The 17,333-nt window shown below is 34.3% G+C and overlaps 2 protein-coding genes across 2 annotated transcripts; both read right to left on the bottom strand.

The window, feature by feature from the left end:
- Positions 1–1,050: 1,050 nt before the first annotated feature.
- On the bottom strand, positions 1,051–1,838 carry LOC111389330. The gene has a single exon (XM_023014250.1). The coding sequence runs from the start codon at positions 1,642–1,644 to the stop codon at positions 1,264–1,266; it is 381 nt and encodes a 126-aa protein (XP_022870018.1). The 5' UTR covers positions 1,645–1,838; the 3' UTR covers positions 1,051–1,263.
- Positions 1,839–10,554: 8,716 nt separating this feature from the next.
- Positions 10,555–12,998, bottom strand: LOC111389308. Its single transcript, XM_023014228.1, has 4 exons — positions 12,792–12,998; positions 12,465–12,629; positions 12,003–12,257; positions 10,555–10,740 (listed from the first exon to the last, which is right to left on the bottom strand). The coding sequence occupies exons 1-4, from the start codon at positions 12,996–12,998 to the stop codon at positions 10,555–10,557; spliced, it is 813 nt and encodes a 270-aa protein (XP_022869996.1).
- Between the last annotated feature and the right edge of the window lie 4,335 nt (positions 12,999–17,333).

Here is a 17,333-nt window from a genome sequence, read left to right as displayed (position 1 = left end):
ATCAAGGGATTACCTAATTCTTGGGCAAAAAATGTAATACTAGTTCTGGTGGATAGATTCACTAAATATGGGCACTTTCTAACGTTATCACATCCTTTCTCAGCAGCAAATGTAGCAAGGTTATTGTTGGATAACGTCTACAAATTACACGGGATGCACACAGTATAATCACAGATAGAGATAAAATGTTCACAAATGACTTTTGGCAAGAGTTGTTCAAGCAAATGGGGACCAAATTACTGGTGAGCTCGGCTTATCATCCCTAGACAGATGGGCAAACAGACAGGGTAAATCAATGTCTCAAAATGTACCTTAGGTATATGGCTTACAAGCAACCTAACCATTGGATTAAGTTGGTCAGCTTGGCTGTGTGGCAGTACAACACCATTGTACACACCTCAATCAAGATGACACCATTTGAGGCACCTTATGGCATCAAACCCCCCACAATTGGCGTTGGGACCATAATAGCAGATAATTGTAGCAACAATGGAAGAATCACTATAAGAGGCATAAGATGGACCAAGTTTTAAGTGAAAGTTTGGCACAAGCTAGAGCAAGGATGAAACATATGCGGTCAAACATACGAGTGAAAGGTAATTCCCTGTAGAATTGAGGGCCTTAAGCCTTCAATTGAAATAATGCGCTGCCGCAGTTTGATTTTATGATTATTCGCTGAATAAATGTAATCCTAAGAATTTCATGACAATACTATGTGATTCTCGATGAATTTTGTTGAAAATTGGGAACAATTATGCAATGGATTTGTTGAACCTTCAGAAAACATTTCAGTGTTATGAATGGATTCTAATTCCCACCCAATTTCAATCACTACCATAAGGATTAACACAAATTGTAAATGAAATCAGTTGCCCAACTATATATAGTCAAATTCTGAGTGAAATTACAAATGGAAACTAGAAATGGAAGAGGAAGGAGGGAAGAAAGAGAATCAGGTGGAGACAATAATGATTAAAAAATCAAACTTCACATGCTCACCACTCTCTCCCTCCCTGCGGTTATAATAGAAAAGAAAGGAGAAATAAAATGTGAAAGAAATTAACAGCGTGTTTGCCTAATACAATAAGTTCAAACATCGTTTCCTCATTTTTTGAATTACAGGTATAACAATTAACGATAAATTTACATATGTAGGCACACAAAAATTCGGTATGTATACAAAACAGATCTCGTAAAACGTACTCATCAATCCCCATCGTTATCTACAAAACCCAGCAAAAAAAACACAAACACAGCCGCAAATCAAGTCTCAGAAGAAATCCTTAAAGCCTTGCTCTTGAACCTGTACCTAGGGTTTCTAGGCACAACCTGACTCGGACCCATATGGAACTGACCCGGACTATCCGTCATGGGCGCACCATCATCGTAAATATACCCGACGAGCTTTCCACAGCTATTGCACTTGATCTTGGTGCGTTTCCTTTGGATGCCCCAGTAATTAAAAGACTCGAAAAAAGGCCGGATTTTGTCTTCTTTATCGAACTTAAATTTGGAGGAATCGACTAGAGAAAACGAGAGGGTACCTTTGTTGCCGGCCTCGAAGTAGAAATCCGGCGGGTAGAGGTGGCTGGAATGAAGATTTAAATTGGCTCCGCACTCTTCGCAGCAGTAAATCGACGCCATCAACTCTTATCAGAAGCAATATTGTTGAAAATTGAATCAATCATCAGAAGAGGAAGACGGGAGGTTTTAAACTACTCGAATTTGAAGTTTCAATTCAAAGGCGTGTTGTGCTGGACTGCAAATCATAGAAATTTTTATATTCTAGAGAATTAATTGTGTCAACGATCATAGAAGTTATACATGTGTTTTCGTTTGCTAACCGAAATTTAAGATATTGAATTTTGACCACTAAATTTATTTAAACGTTAGATGTTACTTACGAACATAATATCCGTTTCAAACGCGTGTATCACCTCGTTAAGTCATTAACAAATTGTCATATCTTCGATTGCTCACTAAATTTTGACAAACAGTAATGATTATTTACTAAACTTTGAAAAATATTTTCAATTACTCATTAAACTTTAGAGACATTTTGGTTGTTCACTAAACTTTGAGATGGTCGAGTTTTGACCACTAAACTTATAAAAATGACATCGACCTGTGTTAGTTAAAAAATATGTACCTCAAGCGCATAGGTCGATAAAAGTAATATTGTGGACAAACAAGTTCAGGTTGTCAATACAACGAGAAATGATTACTCAATTACACAATAATTAAATTTCATTTAACATATTTTTGTAGAATTTCAAACTATTTACATCATTTGAAAAATTCAAATTTATTGTAAATTTCGTTATCAAAATTAAATCAAATTAAAGTTTGGATCAAAAGAAACACACAATAAATTTAGTGCATGTTTGGTATTGATTTTTCTACCTAAAAAATTAATTTTTTGACTATTATTTTACTATTTCAATCGTTATTTTTGACTTCTTCTCTTACAGATAGGATCTACTTTTCTCTCTAACGATAAAAAAAATTAATTTTTAAAATCACTACTGAACAAGCCCTTAATAAAATGGACTATGTGTTACAAAAATCCAAATTTTAATTAAATTTAGAGTTATTCTTGGGTGAAAACCCCCCAAGTGGCTTTAGCCTTAAATTTATTGTGTGTTTCATTGCAAATTCATTTAGCCTGTGTTTGGAAGCCATTATTCTACTAAAATTCATTTTTTTCCATCACATCAAGTGGGCCTACGTTACAACACGTAAATGAGTGGTTTTATTCTTTATTCACCCTTTTCCATTTCTACCCCCATTTGTCAAATTTCTTGACAAAATGAGCTTTGAGTGTTATGGGTAAAATAGGTAACGGAGAAGGCTAAATAATTAAAAAGGTACAACCTTTTGTCAGTCATATGTCAGGTGGCAAAATTTTTGATTGATGAAATTACTGTATAACGGTCAAAAATATTTTACAAATGAGGTTAAAATGGGTATCAAACAGGGGCTTAATAGAATTATTGTGTGTGTGTGTGTGTGTGTGTGTGTGAGCATCAAACAAACTTTTAATTTTAGCAATGAAGCAGACAATAAATTTGAAATTTTTAAATGATGAAAATAGTTTAAAATTTTACAACGACGTGTTAAAATTAAATTTAATTATTGTGTAATTGAGTATGATTTCTCTTGGAATTGACAACCCGCACTCATTTTTCTATTTTATTGCTTTCATGCGAGTCGTGTACTTGTAGTACACATTTTTCAATGAACACAAGTCGAGCTAATTTTTATAAGTTTAGTAGTCAAAATTTAATCAACTCAAAATTCAGTGAGCAATCAAAGACCTTTTTTTTCAAAATTTAGTGAGCAATTGAAGACGTTTTCAAAGTTCAGTGAGCAATGAAAGACGCTTTAAATTTTTAGAAAAATTGCAGCAGCAGTTGTGCAGACTTTACCCTAACCTTCATTTTGTGCCAACGAAGCTCCCTAACATTTAACAAATATGCACTCAAGGTTCATCTGGATGAAAACTGTCCAAAACTCTGTCAGTTGATTGGGAAAATTTCTTCAACTATCTACTATCGCGACGATTTTATTGGATATTGATACCTTTTTGGACGGTGTTTTAAATAGATTTATTAGATGTTGATTCTTTAATTTTTCTAGTCAACTGAATATTTTTTGGATGGTTCTGTCCGCATGGATCTCAGGTGCATATTTATAAAAGGTTGGGAACCTTCGTTGGCATAAAATAAAGGTTGGGGGTAAAGTCAACAAAAATGAAAAGATTAGGGACCGCTGCTGCAATTTTTCCTAGACGAAAATTCAACCTCATCAAAGTTCAGTTACCAATCGACGTTTGTCAAAACTTAGTGAGCAATCGAATTGTGGCAATTTGTTAACGACATTACAGAACATCACATGTGTATTCTGTAAGTCATATCACTAATTTCGTTAAAGGTTTGAAACGGATGTTATACCAGTTAATAATGTCGAACGTTTGGATAAGTTTAGTAGTCAAAACTCGACATCTAAACTTTAGTGAACAAGCAAAAACACAGACAAAAGTTCATGGGTTAATAGCACAAAACGTTCTTACGTTTGACACTTGTTGCGAAAAAGTCCCTACGTTTTATTTTTTTGGCATATTCGCCCTTATTTCAACATTTCATTGCTCAAAACGTCCTTCCTTCTATATGTCGTTTATTTTACCGTTAAATGCACACCTAACTCACTGTTAATTTCAAGCTTGAAAAGTAAAATGATAAAACACTCCAAGGAACTATTCTTCCCACCATAACTAGGTTATTCCCAAAAAAGAAAAAGAAAAAATATTCTCAAATCACATTGTCAAAGTCTACTGTTCATTATCACCGTGTCTGGTTGGAGAATGGTTCACGACTTGGGATTTGTACGGGCTATGTGTGGTGTAGCTGGTTTCAGATTGAGTGGGGTGGGGGAGAGAAGAAGAAAATCCATTTCTTTTTTTTTCTTTTTTTTGTTTTGTTTTTTATTTAAGTTTTTTAATTGTTTAGTATAGTAAAAAAAAAAATTAACATTTTACTCTTTTAAAATTGATTAAAAAGTGGTCAAAGTTTAGTTTGATGATCAACTAACGAAATTTTTGACAGAAATCAACCAAAAGGGCCCTCACATGCAACGTTTGAAAATATTAGGGGTGACGACTGCAACAAATGAAATGTTTTTAGGGCTTCTGCTGCAATTATCCCTTGATTTTAACATGAAACTATCATAACTCAAAATAAATTTTTAGAAACAATATTAATCATGTTGATTATGATCAAAACATTGAGGATGAAATCAACTATTGGTCATCACATCTCGCTAATTGCAAATCCATACTTTTACAAATAAGGATTCTCCAATTTTCTTATTGTTTTAACTTCAAAGAATCTACTAAGCTAATTATCCATTGTCAAAGATCTAATTATCTCAAATAAGTGTTTGGGTTTTGATTAGGGTGTGTAGTACGTAAATAAATAATTAATATTATTACCCGTTAAGCTCCCATTCATTCCAAAATTTAATGGTTGGAATAATATTTTTTTTTTTTGAAAAATATGTGGTTTGAAAAGAATGAAAATTTTTCGATTTACATGTAATATTATTTTATGGAAGATTGTGTGGTTAAAAATAAGTGAGAATTTTTTTTTTAAAGAGAATGGGCTCCAAACGGGAGCTTAGTAATATTCTTTTCTTATCTTATCATGTGCAGACTTCCTTCTATTAAACTTTCTAAAGGATTCCTATAACGAGCTTTAAGTCGATGTCTTCCAAGTCAGATGACCATAAAGCACTAGATTTTAAATACTTTTACAAACTTATCTATTGAGTCATAAAGGCTATGAAAAAAGGTTTTACTATGAGATTTATTTTTTATTTTTATTTTTGGGGCCAAGATTAGTGCAATGCCCTGATTATTACTCATTTTCAAAAATTGATCATAACTTAAAATTTGCACCTAACTTTCATCTTATTGGCCTTACACAATCAATACAAGAATTTACATACATGAAATCCTTGTTCATATCCATGTCTTTCTGAAACAGTGAAATCACCCTCTAAACTATTTTAAATTTGGTCTAAGGATATATAATGTAGTAAATTTTGGGTTTCACATCTAAGTTCTACTATTTTAACCTATCAAACGTGTGAATCAACTCACTACTTTATAATGCTAAACTCAATTCATTTGCACAAAAAAGTATCAGTTTTACATGGATAATCATCCATTAATTTAAGCACATAACCTATTCACAGTTCATAAATTAACACATAATTTCATATATATTAATCATTATTGGGAAAGCTACATAACTCATACAAGCACAAAACAAACAAGAAAATTATTTTTGATTTTTTTTTTATACATATAACAAAGCAATAAGCACACACTAATACTAAAGCTAAAAACTGAATATTTTTTATGCCCTCAAATTTAAAGTAGATATTTTGTCAATGTCTTAAAGTATAATCTAACAGCATAAAGGGGAGGCAAAAGAAAGGTCAATCGTGCTCCCCGAATTTTTGTTTGATATTGAAAGTACTATTTTTAGATCATTTAGTTTCATTCTCCAGTTTGTTAAGCTTTTCTTGTTTGATATCTCTACACTCTTGAAAGGAGAAAACAAATATAACCCTTTGAATTTAAGACAAGACAAACAACCAAAAAATTGGCTACCTTTACCAGATCGATCTTTTTACCATGAGACAAAGTAGAAAACAAATGTCACACCGCGACTCCAAATCCTTCTCCAGTTGAGTTCCCTCTATTTCCAAGTTCTATCATTCTTATCTCCTTTTGCTTAGAAACAATTCAAGAGCTATAATATGGTGTGTATGATAACTAACTTTTTGACACCCCTAGAGCCTTGAAAAACATACTACACGTTTTTCCTACTATTTGTTGGAGACGACTTATAAAAAGGGTTATGTAAGGGTTGATTTTTGATATATTTGTTTGACCAGTTTTAACCTGCAAGAGCGTGATCAAAACACAATTTATATGAATGAAAATTTGGACAGAGTTTCTGTATAAAGATTGCGCAAAACAAGGATTAAGAAGGAGTAGAAATAGAGAATAATCCAAGGCGAGACGTTATCTCTTTCCTTAAGACAAATTGCCCCGCTACGGTGCTCACGGTGAATGACACTTGTCTTCCAAGATACAATGAATTCACAACTTGTGGTAGCAGCACTTTAAACCACAAGAAATCGACGAACTTTTGACAAAATTTCCCCTCTACAAAGGAAATGTATGAAATGCTATAGAATTAGAAAGAAGAGAATTGCAAGAGAAGAATGAATGCTCAATGCAATTGGTGTACCCAAAACCATGTCCATAGAGTTCTATTTATAGATGTAGAAAGTGTGCAAATGAAGTAGTGTGGGCCAAAACTAGGGATGATAATTCGAACCGTCAAAATCGAAAACCACAGTTAACCGAACTGAATGGGGCGAAAAAATCAAACCGATGGTGCAATGAGACGGATATGGTATTTGATTTTAATGAACCGGTTCGGGGCGGGGCGGGTATGGTATTTACGCCATTGCCCTGAACCGATTAACCGTTAGAAAAAATAATAAATTAATAATAATTGGGCTTTCCATAATTTTTTGATTTTTTCTATGTTAATTACTTAATTTCTTTGGCCCAAAATTTTTGGCCTATTAACAAATTAAATTTAAACCCAAGTACCCAACCCTGAACCCTAACAATCTAACACAAAGGCACAAACGTTTTATTGGAAAATTGGAATCTCAACTCCTGCCTTCTGGGTCTGCAGAGTGCCGACTGTTATCTCTTCCGCCTCCGCCCGTTTGCATTATTTTCTTCTCCTTCGACCTTTAGGCTTCTGCCACTGGTGAGCTTCTTATCTTCTTTTTTAATAATTTGTATTTATCTATTTGAATTTGTTGTGAATTTCGCACAAGATTTGGCCAAAGTATATCTAGAATTTTCGATTTTTTATAATTGTTGGCCGCTTTAGAGATAAATGACTTTAATTTCTCTCCTCTTTGATGACTTTTGGCCTAAACAACACATAAACAAGAAATTGAATTCTTTAATTACAGAAACCAAAGTTTGGTGACGAGGATGTTGACGAAGAGGTACATTTTTTTATTTAAATCTTCAGTTAAGAACATTATGGATTATTGATTATTACTCTACTTATATTTCTTATATACTATATAGGAATCAACTTTGAGTTTTGACGTATGCTAGTAAGAGTTATGGGGAATAATGAATATTGAATATGAATTAAGGTTGAAGTTTTTTGAGTTATTGAATATTGTTTGTTAAATTTGGATTTTGTATTTGAGAATTGAGATATTTTTTGCATTTTCATTTGAGATGTTGTTTGCTACATTGACTTAGTATCATATTTTTGTTTTCATTGACTTTTTTCATACATTTTTCTTTTTATTCGATGGATGGACCAATTAAAAATAATTTATTTTCATGGTTATTAACGACCCGAACTGAGCAGAACCGAGATACGAATCGAACCGACTTTCGTGGTTATGGTACGGTTATCGTATGGCTAAAAAATTAGTGGTTCGGTGATGGTTTTGGCCGAACCGGCCTCGAACCGAACCGTTGCCATCTCTAGCCAAGACACGCATCCTTTCAAAAAAGTTGCAACACTTGACCAAAACCTGCACCTTTCGAAAAGTTGCAACACTTCATTTCTTCCAATTTTGGTTCGCAATTTCTCATTCATCTGGAATAGGTTTCGAGATTTTAAATACAGCACGACGATCTACTCGACGAGTAGAATAAGTTAGTCTATTTACTTTTGTAATTTGACCATCGGATCAAATCCGAATATTTGGTCAAAGTTGACACGTAGTCACACCTTTTCATTTTCCATTTTTTACACACCTTTTCATTTTCCAATTTTTACACACCTTTTCATTTAATATTTGAACCAATTTTTTACACACATTTTCATTTAATATTTGAACCAATTCCTACAATCCCCCACATGAATGAAAATTTGAGTACGTATATGCAAATGCGATGATATGATACAATATAAAGAGGGTGCGAAAAAATACTGTATCAGGGATAGTGGTTTCTGGCCTTGAACCTCCCTTAGTGAAATACTATCAGATTTACTCGACTAATTGGTGAACCATAGGTCTTGAACCGCTCAGCCTTTGGTGTAAGTCAAGACAACAGTACTCACACAGATATCTTTCCTATTCTGTACTTAGTTTTCATGACTTGGTTCATTTTGCCCCTGAACCCTTCTTGGTTTCATAAGTGTTTAAAGAATTCAAACCTTAAACAATTTTCATCGAAGCGATCCTACTTCACACTTACATAAGTGACCTCCTATTAAGAGTATCTGCCCTACTCAACTTGACTTAATCAAGATATAGGTATTATTAAAAGATAATTTTAACCTTTATTTACTCTGCAGAAAGCACTTTAGTATCATAGGAATGAGTTAGAAATTCTAATTTCCTAAGTGTTTCATGAAATTTTCACAACTTAGTTGTCCCTTTGAACCAAGATCTTGGGATCTCCAGTCAACAAGGTAGGGTTACCATTGCAAAAACTCTTACGTAGTAGACTTTAATCTCATTCCTCTCGATAAGCAACACATTTAATCTCTAGGCAAACTTTTCGTCAGTGGATTCGCAATATTCTCCTTTGATTTTACATAATCTATGGAGATAACGCCATTTGAGATCAGTTGCTTAATGGTGTTGTGTCTATGACGAATATGTCTAGACTTACCATTATACATGCTGCTTCGAGCCCTTCCAATTGCTGATTGATTATCACAATGTATACTTATCGCAGGTACTGGCTTGGGCCAACATAGAACATCTTCTAAGAAATTTTGAAGCCATTCTGCTTCTTCTCCAGCTTTGTCCAAAGTAATAAACTCAGATTCCATCGTTGATCGAGCTATGCACGTTTGTTTTGTTGATTTCCATGATACAGCAGCTCCACCAATGATGAATATATAACCACTAGTGGACTTGGAATCCTTCATATCGGATATCCAATTCGCATCATAATATCCTTCTAGTACCGCAAGATATTTTGTGAAGTGTAATCCATAGGTTAAGGTATATTTCAATTACCTTAAAACTCTCATCAAAGCCTTCCAATAATCACGATTTGGATTACTTGTAAATCTATTAAGTTTATTCACCGCAAAAGCAATATCTAGTTGAGTGCAATTTGTAATATACATAAGACTGCCAATTATTTGTGAATACCTTAGTTGTGATATGTTTTCTCTCGTATTCTTGACTAAGTGCATACTCAAATCAAAAGGAGTTCTTGTAGGACTTTCCTCAAACACGTCAAACTTTTTAACTACTTTTTCTATGTAGTGAGATTGTAAAAGTACTATTTCATCCCGCGTTCTAGAGATTTTAATCCCTAGGATTACATCTGCCACACCCATATCTTTCATATCAAATGCTTTGTTAGCATCTTTTTAGTGTTAAGCAACATTTCGTGACTATTGTCCATTATTAATATGTCGTCCACATATAGACAAACAATTACATAGGCATATGGTGTATGTTTAATATATACACATTTGTCACATTCGTTGATCTTGAATCCATTTGACAACATTGTTTTGTCAAACTTTTGGTGCCATTGTTTAGGAGCATGTTTTAATCCATACAAGAACTTAACAAGTTTACACACTTTGTGTTTTTGATTAGGAGAAACGAACCCTTCAGGTTACTCCATGTAAATCTCATCTTCTAACTCACCGTTTAGGAATGCTATTTTTACATCCATTTGATGAATCTCAAGATTGTGTAGTGTCGCAATTGCAATTAACAACCTTATCGACGTGATTCTAGTCACGGTGAGTAGGTATCAAAGAAATCAAGTCCTTCCTTTTGCCTATGTCCTTTAACAACCAATCTAGCATTATATTTATCAATAGATCCGTCAATTTTCAATTTCTTTTTTAATATCCATTTGCATTCTAAAGGCTTGTTACCGGGAGGTAAATCAACCAACTCCCATGTATGGTTTTGCATTATAGAATCTATCTCATTATTAATAGTTTCTTTCTAATGCGGTGCTTCCGGTGTAGACATTGCTTCATTGAAAGTTTTTGGATCATCCTCTACCATATAGGTTAGAAAATTTGGGCCAAATTTCTTGGAAGTCCTAGCCCTTTTACTACGCCTTAGTTCTTCCTCATTTGAAGTTCCATCGGTAGTTTCATATGTTCTCTTGTTAGAACTCGTATTTTCCTTATTTTTGCAAGGAAAAATATTTTCAAAGAATGTCGCATTCTTTGATTTAATTATGGTCCCTTCGTGTACATCTTGTATTTCATATTTGTGTACAAGAAATCGATATGCACTACTATTATTGGCGTATCCAATAAATATGCAATCTATCGTTTTAGGACCAATTTTCACTTGTTCAGGCTTAGGTACCTCAAACTTAGCCAAACACCCCCACACTTTCAAGTATTAGTAGGATGTAGGATAGCCTTTCCATAGTTCATATGGTGTCTCTTCCATTTTCTTAAGAGGTATTTTATTAAGAAGATTATTTGTCGTTAAAATATCCTCCCCCCACATGTTCTGTGATAAGCCCGAACTTATTAATATGGCATTCATCATTTCTTTAAGTGTTCGATTTTTGCATTCTGCAGCACCATTTGATTGAGGAGAGTAAGGTGCTATTGTTTGATGAACAATTCCATGTTCAGAACAAAAGTCTTCAAACGGTGCCCCATATTCACCTCCTCTATCACTACGAATATTTTTTATTCGTTTTTCAAGTTGTGTTTCAACTTCAGCCTTATAGGTTTTGAATGCATCTAAGGCTTCGTCTTTACCTCTCAAAAGAAAGACATAGCAAAACTTTGTATAATCATCAATAAATGTCACAAAGTATTTCTTACCACCTCGAGTTTGTACAAATTTTAGATCGCATATCTATGGATCAATTCAAGAGGGGTTGTGTTTCTTTGTATTGAATGGAGCGATGCTTTAGCCAATTTTGCTTCAACACATATTTTACATTTATGATTAGGATTGATTTTATGCGCCGAAATTAAACTTTGATTCATTAGTTTGCGCAACGATTTGTAATTCACATGTCCTAATCGACTATGCCACAAACGTGAAGGCTCAAACAAGTAAACGAAATTTATAGTTTTATTCATAACGACTTGCTTTAGTACAATTGTAAGAACGTTCAACTTGAACATTCCATCACACATGTATCCTTTCCCTACATACATCTCATTTTTAGACAACACAAATTTATCGAATACAAATACAAGTTTAAAACCATTCTTGCTAAGTAGAGACCCGGACACTAAATTCTTTCTTATATCTGGCACATGTAGGATATTGCTGAGAACGAGTTCTTTTTCGGATGTCATTTTCAAAGTGACTTTGCCTTGTCCTTCAACTTTGGAACTTGTAAAATTTTCCATGTATAGTTGTTCCCCATTCAATTCTTGATAGTTGGAAAACATCCCCTTGTCCACACACACATGGCGGGTAGCGCCGGTGTCAATCCACCATTCTCTAGTATTTTCAATCATGTTGCATTCGGACACTACTGCAGATAAACTCATTTCTTGCAGTCCATCAGATAGAGTATTATTTGCGACCATGTGGGCTTGAGCATTCTTCTTTGGCTTTCGACATTCACTTAAATGATGTCCAGCCTTGCCATAGTTGTAACAATTCCCTTTGAATTTCTTAGCCTTCTTGGAATTGTCTCTTCGTGGTGCATAATTAGGAGCCTTTCATTTCTTGTTTGTTGCCTTTGATTCCATTTCAACAAAATTTGTACCATCTTGATCAATCGGCTTCCGTTCGATTTTTCGATTGTCCTCTTCAATCCTCAAGCGCACAATCAATTCTTCCAAATTCATTTCCTTGCGTTTGTGCTTGAGGTAATTTTTGAAATCTCTCCACATAGGAGGGAGTTTCTCAATAATGGTAGCCACTTGGAATGATTCACTCAATTCCAGTTTCTCAGCATGGATGTCGTGTAACAAGACTTGAATCTCTTGCACCTGACTAATTACGATTTTGGAATCCACCATCTTGTAGTCCAAAAATTTGCCAACAGTGAACTTCTTTGTTCCGGCATCCTCGGTCTTGTACTTTGTCTCCAAAGAATCTCATAATTCGTTTGCTGATTCTTTTGAACTATACACCCCATATAGTGTATTATCCAATACGTTTAAGATATAGTCCTTGCATAGGAAGTCTGAATATTTTCATGCATCTAAAGTAATAATCGATTCACGATTATTTTTCCCTTCTTGTACAGTTGGTGAAGTTTCCTTTAGAAATTTAACCAAATTAAGGGTGGTGAGATAAAACAATATTTTTTGTTGCCACCTCTTGAAATCTACTCCTGCAAATTTTTTCGACTTTTCCCCATGTGGGATAATAGTATTATGCAACGGTATGGCCACGGGTGGTACCACATTATTGGAACCATTTTGACTTGATGAAATCCCGATAGTAGTCATTTCTGTTACACAAACAGAAGTTCAACAAAATGATGATAATATCGATGGAGGAATAGTACACAAAGCACTATTCAAACAAAGTAATGTTTGTCCACAACCAACCACAAAGACACACAAATTTGTCTTAAAATTGTTGGAGACGACTTATAAGAAGGGTTATGTAAAGGTTGGTTTTTGATATATTTGTTTGACCAGTTTTAACCCGCAAGAGTATGATCAAAACACAATTTATATGAATGAAAATTTGGACAGAGTTTCTGTATAAAGATTACGCAAAATAAGGATTAAGAAAGAGTAGAAATAGAGAATAATCCAAGGCGAGACGTTATCTCTTTCCTTAAGACAAATTGCCCCGCTACGGTGCTCACGGTGAATGACACTTGTCTCCCAAAATACAATGGATTCACAACTTGTCATAGCAGCACTTCAAACCACAAGAAATCGACGAACTTTTGACAGAATTTCCCCTCTACAAAGGAAATGTATGAAAATGTTATAGAATTACAAAGAAGGGAATTGCAAGAGAAGAATGAATACTCAATTCAATTGGTGTACCCAAAATCATATCCATAAGGTTCTATTTATAGATGTAGAAAGGTTGCAAATGAAGTAGTGTGGGTCAAGACATGCATCCTTTCAAAAAAGTTGAAACACTTGGCCAAAACCTGCACCTTTCGAAAAGTTGCAACACTTCATTTCTTCCAACTTCGGTTCGCAATTTCTCATTCATCCAGAATTGGTTTCGAGATTCTAAATATACCACAACGATCTACTCGAAGAGTAGAATAAGTTGGTCTATTTACTTTTGTAATTTGACCATCGAATCAAGCCTGAATATTTGGTCGAAATTGACACATAGTCACACCTTTTCATTTTCCATTTTTTACACACATTTTCATTTTCCAATTTTTACACACCTATTCATTTAATATTTGAACCAATTCCTACACTATTTTGACTCAAATATATTCTTTTCGTTTCCTATGCTTAAATTAATATGATGACTTTTATATTTATATTTATAGACATGCCCAAAACTAATGCAACCTAATAATTAGATGCATTGTAAATACATAAATTATAATAAATAAAAGGGTAAGAATTTGGATTGCCTCCTAATAAGCTCTTAATTTAGAGTCTTTAACTAAACTTTTTGGAGGAGTTAATCATGATTGTTCAAAGTGGACTTCATCGGTAAAGCTTTGATCACAATGTTCAACATTACCAACTCCTTTTTTGATTTTCCCTGCTTAAAGAACTCATTTTTCATCTTTGATGTTCCCAATTATTCCAACAACTCCTTTTTTATGATGTCACTTTAAATGATCTATCGTTTCTTCCTCTTTAACCTCTATGCTATTCTCTTCATAGGATGGTTTCTCGATAGTGATATAAATTCTGAACTTCTTTTGCTCATCATATGCCCTCAAGGTCAATTCGCTTGTTTCAAAGTCCATTATAGCCTGATTTATTGATTGGAAAGATCGATTCAAGATTAGTAATGATGCATCACATGGTTCTTCTATGTCTAAGACAACAAAATCTATTGCGAATATAAATTTTCCATTTTATGAGCACATTGTCAAGCACTCCTTGAGGGTATTTGATTGATCTGTCCGGCAGTTGAAAGGAGATAATTGTGTCCCTCAGCTCTTCTGAACCTAAATTTCCATAGATAGAAAAATGCATTAAATTTATACTTGCTCCGGAATCACATAAATAGTTGAAAGTAGAATCACTCCTATTGAGCAAGATATTTTTAGACTCCTTGGATCTTTTAGTATAAGAGGCAATTTATTTTATAAGATGACATTACACTCCTCATCTAGCATGATGGTCTCAAATTCAATGAGTTTCCTCTTCTTTGATAAGATCTCCTTTAAAAATTTTGCATAGCTCTATATTTGCGATATGGGTTCAAGTAATATGATGTTGATATGAAGCTTTCTAAATATATCCAAGAACTTTGTAAATTGCTTTTAAGTTTCTTATTTTGCAGTCTTTGAGGAAAAAGAACATGTGGTAAATCCATTTCAATAAGAACTGTTACCTTAACATGTGGACTATCTGAATGTGGATCTAAAATTATTTTTGCTAACTTTTCATAACAATCCTTGTGCTCCTCATCTATAAAAGGTATATTTTCCTTCGCTACAACCTGTCTCTTAGTTGTACCCAACTTCGTGTAACAATTCCTTCAATTTGCTCATTCTCTACAATATTTATTGTAATTACCTGCTATTTGGAATTTATCTCAGTATCACTTGGTAGAGTTCCAAGCCGTCTTTCTGAAAGTGCCTCTGCAATTTGTCCCATTTGATTTTCCAAAGTCTATATAGCAGTCCCTTGAATCATCAAAATTTTCTAAGTATGTTGCATGTCTTTGGTTGATGCTTTAGCTATTTTAGTCAATACTTCTTCCAAGAAGGTTTCTCTTGCTGGCCGTTGAAAGTTCGGTGGTAAATTCTGATATAGTAAAACTTGAGAAGACTAATTATTGCGCCACAAGAAGTTGGGTTGATTTCTACAGCCACGATTGTATGTGTTCGAATGTGAATTATTCTACTGCCTAGGGTAAATCTGTATACCATTTAACTCTTCGGCTGATTTAAAAAATGGGCTTCCGACATACAATTCATATTTTCGTGATTTCCACCACAATGGTTGCATCTAGGCCTTGCTAGAACTGCGTTCAACATTGATTTGTTGCCCAACTACCTACTTTTTTAGTTAGTGTTGCTAGTCTAACTCATGCATCCTTCCAATTCATTTTCCATCTGATCTCTCAGAGACCATAATGCACCAGTTTATGCCAGATCCTCCATTATATGATAAACTTAATATACGCTCTTTTTTTGTAATTGACACATCACAGCAGTGTTAATGTTATCCATGCTCATCAGATTTAATCGAATGCAGAAATATTAAGGCCAGTTTGATTTTCATTTTTATCAAAATGTATTTTTTTCTCTTATTTTTAATCACATATTCTTCATTAAAATAATATTACACGTAATCCAAAAACTTTTCTTTATTTTTCATCCATACATTTTCCATGAATTTACTATTGTAAAATTCATTTTTCCAACAAAATGGGTGTCAAACAGAACTTTCTATCTTCCACATGCCTTGTAATAGCATTCTGAATCTAGTTGAGAAAATGTAGTGACTTCATCCCTCATCTTGACAATCCTTTTTGGTAGGAAATATTTATTTAAGAATTTTTTGCTTAAATAGTCCCAAGTAGTGATGCTATGAGGTGAAAATGTGTCCAATTATTCCCTAGCTGGATCTCTCAACGTGTAAGGACCTTACTTGAATTGTATCATTGAAAACCCTTGGATATTCAATTGTCTCACATGTCAAAAATCTCGATATATGAGTATTTGGATTGTGTGTTGGTTTCCCAAAGAACCGCAATGTGTTCTAAAACATAATTATTACTTCTGTCCTCGTATGAAAATTAGCTTGTCCAAATGGTAGGGGTAACTATGCTAGATCTATTTTTTTACCACTAATAGAACTATGTATTCCCCATCAATATCTCATTTTCATTACCTACAGCTACAACCGAATGTGCTACAGTTACATTCAACTTAATAATCACTTTATTATATATTGTTTGTGTTGACCCCAAAAAATATTGCCAACAGATGTCGGACCCACCCGCGCACACGTGAGCGAAGGTCCTACACGCTAAGACACGTGGACGGTCTAGAATGAACGGATTAGGGGCGTGGGAGTAGCTCGACGACGCGGGATTAGAACGTTCGGAATCCGACGGGATGTTCGTAATTCGATTGTACAATAATTACCAATCGATGCTCATAAATGTGCATGTAAATATATATGAACTCGTATTGTGTTGCAAGATAATATGAAAGAGTGAGTAAAGTGTGGTTTCTTGTATTGATTCTTGCATTAGCCCTTTAATGTTACACAAGGGAAGTATTTATAGTGGTACATGTGAAATGGCAGCCCTTGGATAAGGTGGCACGTGACCTCATCTCTTTAATCCAAACATCCAATCCTAGGCATCATCCTTGACTTGCTAGCTTGTTGCACATTTATTGCTTATGTAGAAGCCCCATGCTAATGATAAGACTTGACATGTACACTTATGACAAACATTCCATCAATCATTCAAACAAGATCTTTATGTAGAAGATCTCTTGGGAGAAGTGATCATGGAAGATGTTCCTTCATGGTTCGGAGGCTTCTGCTTCGGCTTCGGATTCAGGGCTTCTGCCACTCACGTAATACTTCCGCTTCAGGGCTTTGGCTATCTTTTCGGTGATCTCGCATCATGGCTTCGGTTCATGGGTCTCGGCGTAT

The sequence above is a fragment of the Olea europaea genome, unplaced genomic scaffold (assembly GCF_002742605.1).
Source record: "Olea europaea var. sylvestris unplaced genomic scaffold, O_europaea_v1 scaffold578, whole genome shotgun sequence".
NCBI classification, from domain to species: Eukaryota; Viridiplantae; Streptophyta; class Magnoliopsida; order Lamiales; family Oleaceae; genus Olea; species Olea europaea.
The sequence above is the reverse complement of the archived record's forward strand: the minus strand, read 5'-3'. Positions and strand labels throughout refer to the sequence as shown.

Excerpts from the sequence above, each read along its gene's own strand:
- LOC111389330 (XM_023014250.1), bottom strand. The coding sequence starts at position 1,644 with ATGGCGTCGATTTACTGCTGCGAAGAGTGCGGAGCCAATTTAAATCTT.
- LOC111389308 (XM_023014228.1), bottom strand. The coding sequence starts at position 12,998 with ATGACTACTATCGGGATTTCATCAAGTCAAAATGGTTCCAATAATGTG. Across the intron at positions 12,630-12,791 it reads TAAAGGAAACTTCACCAACT|ACAAAGTACAAGACCGAGGA; the intron begins GTACAAGAAGGG and ends GATTCTTTGGAG. Across the intron at positions 10,741-12,002 it reads ACACCGGCGCTACCCGCCAT|GAAAATACGAGTTCTAACAA; the intron begins GTGTGTGTGGAC and ends TGCAAAAATAAG.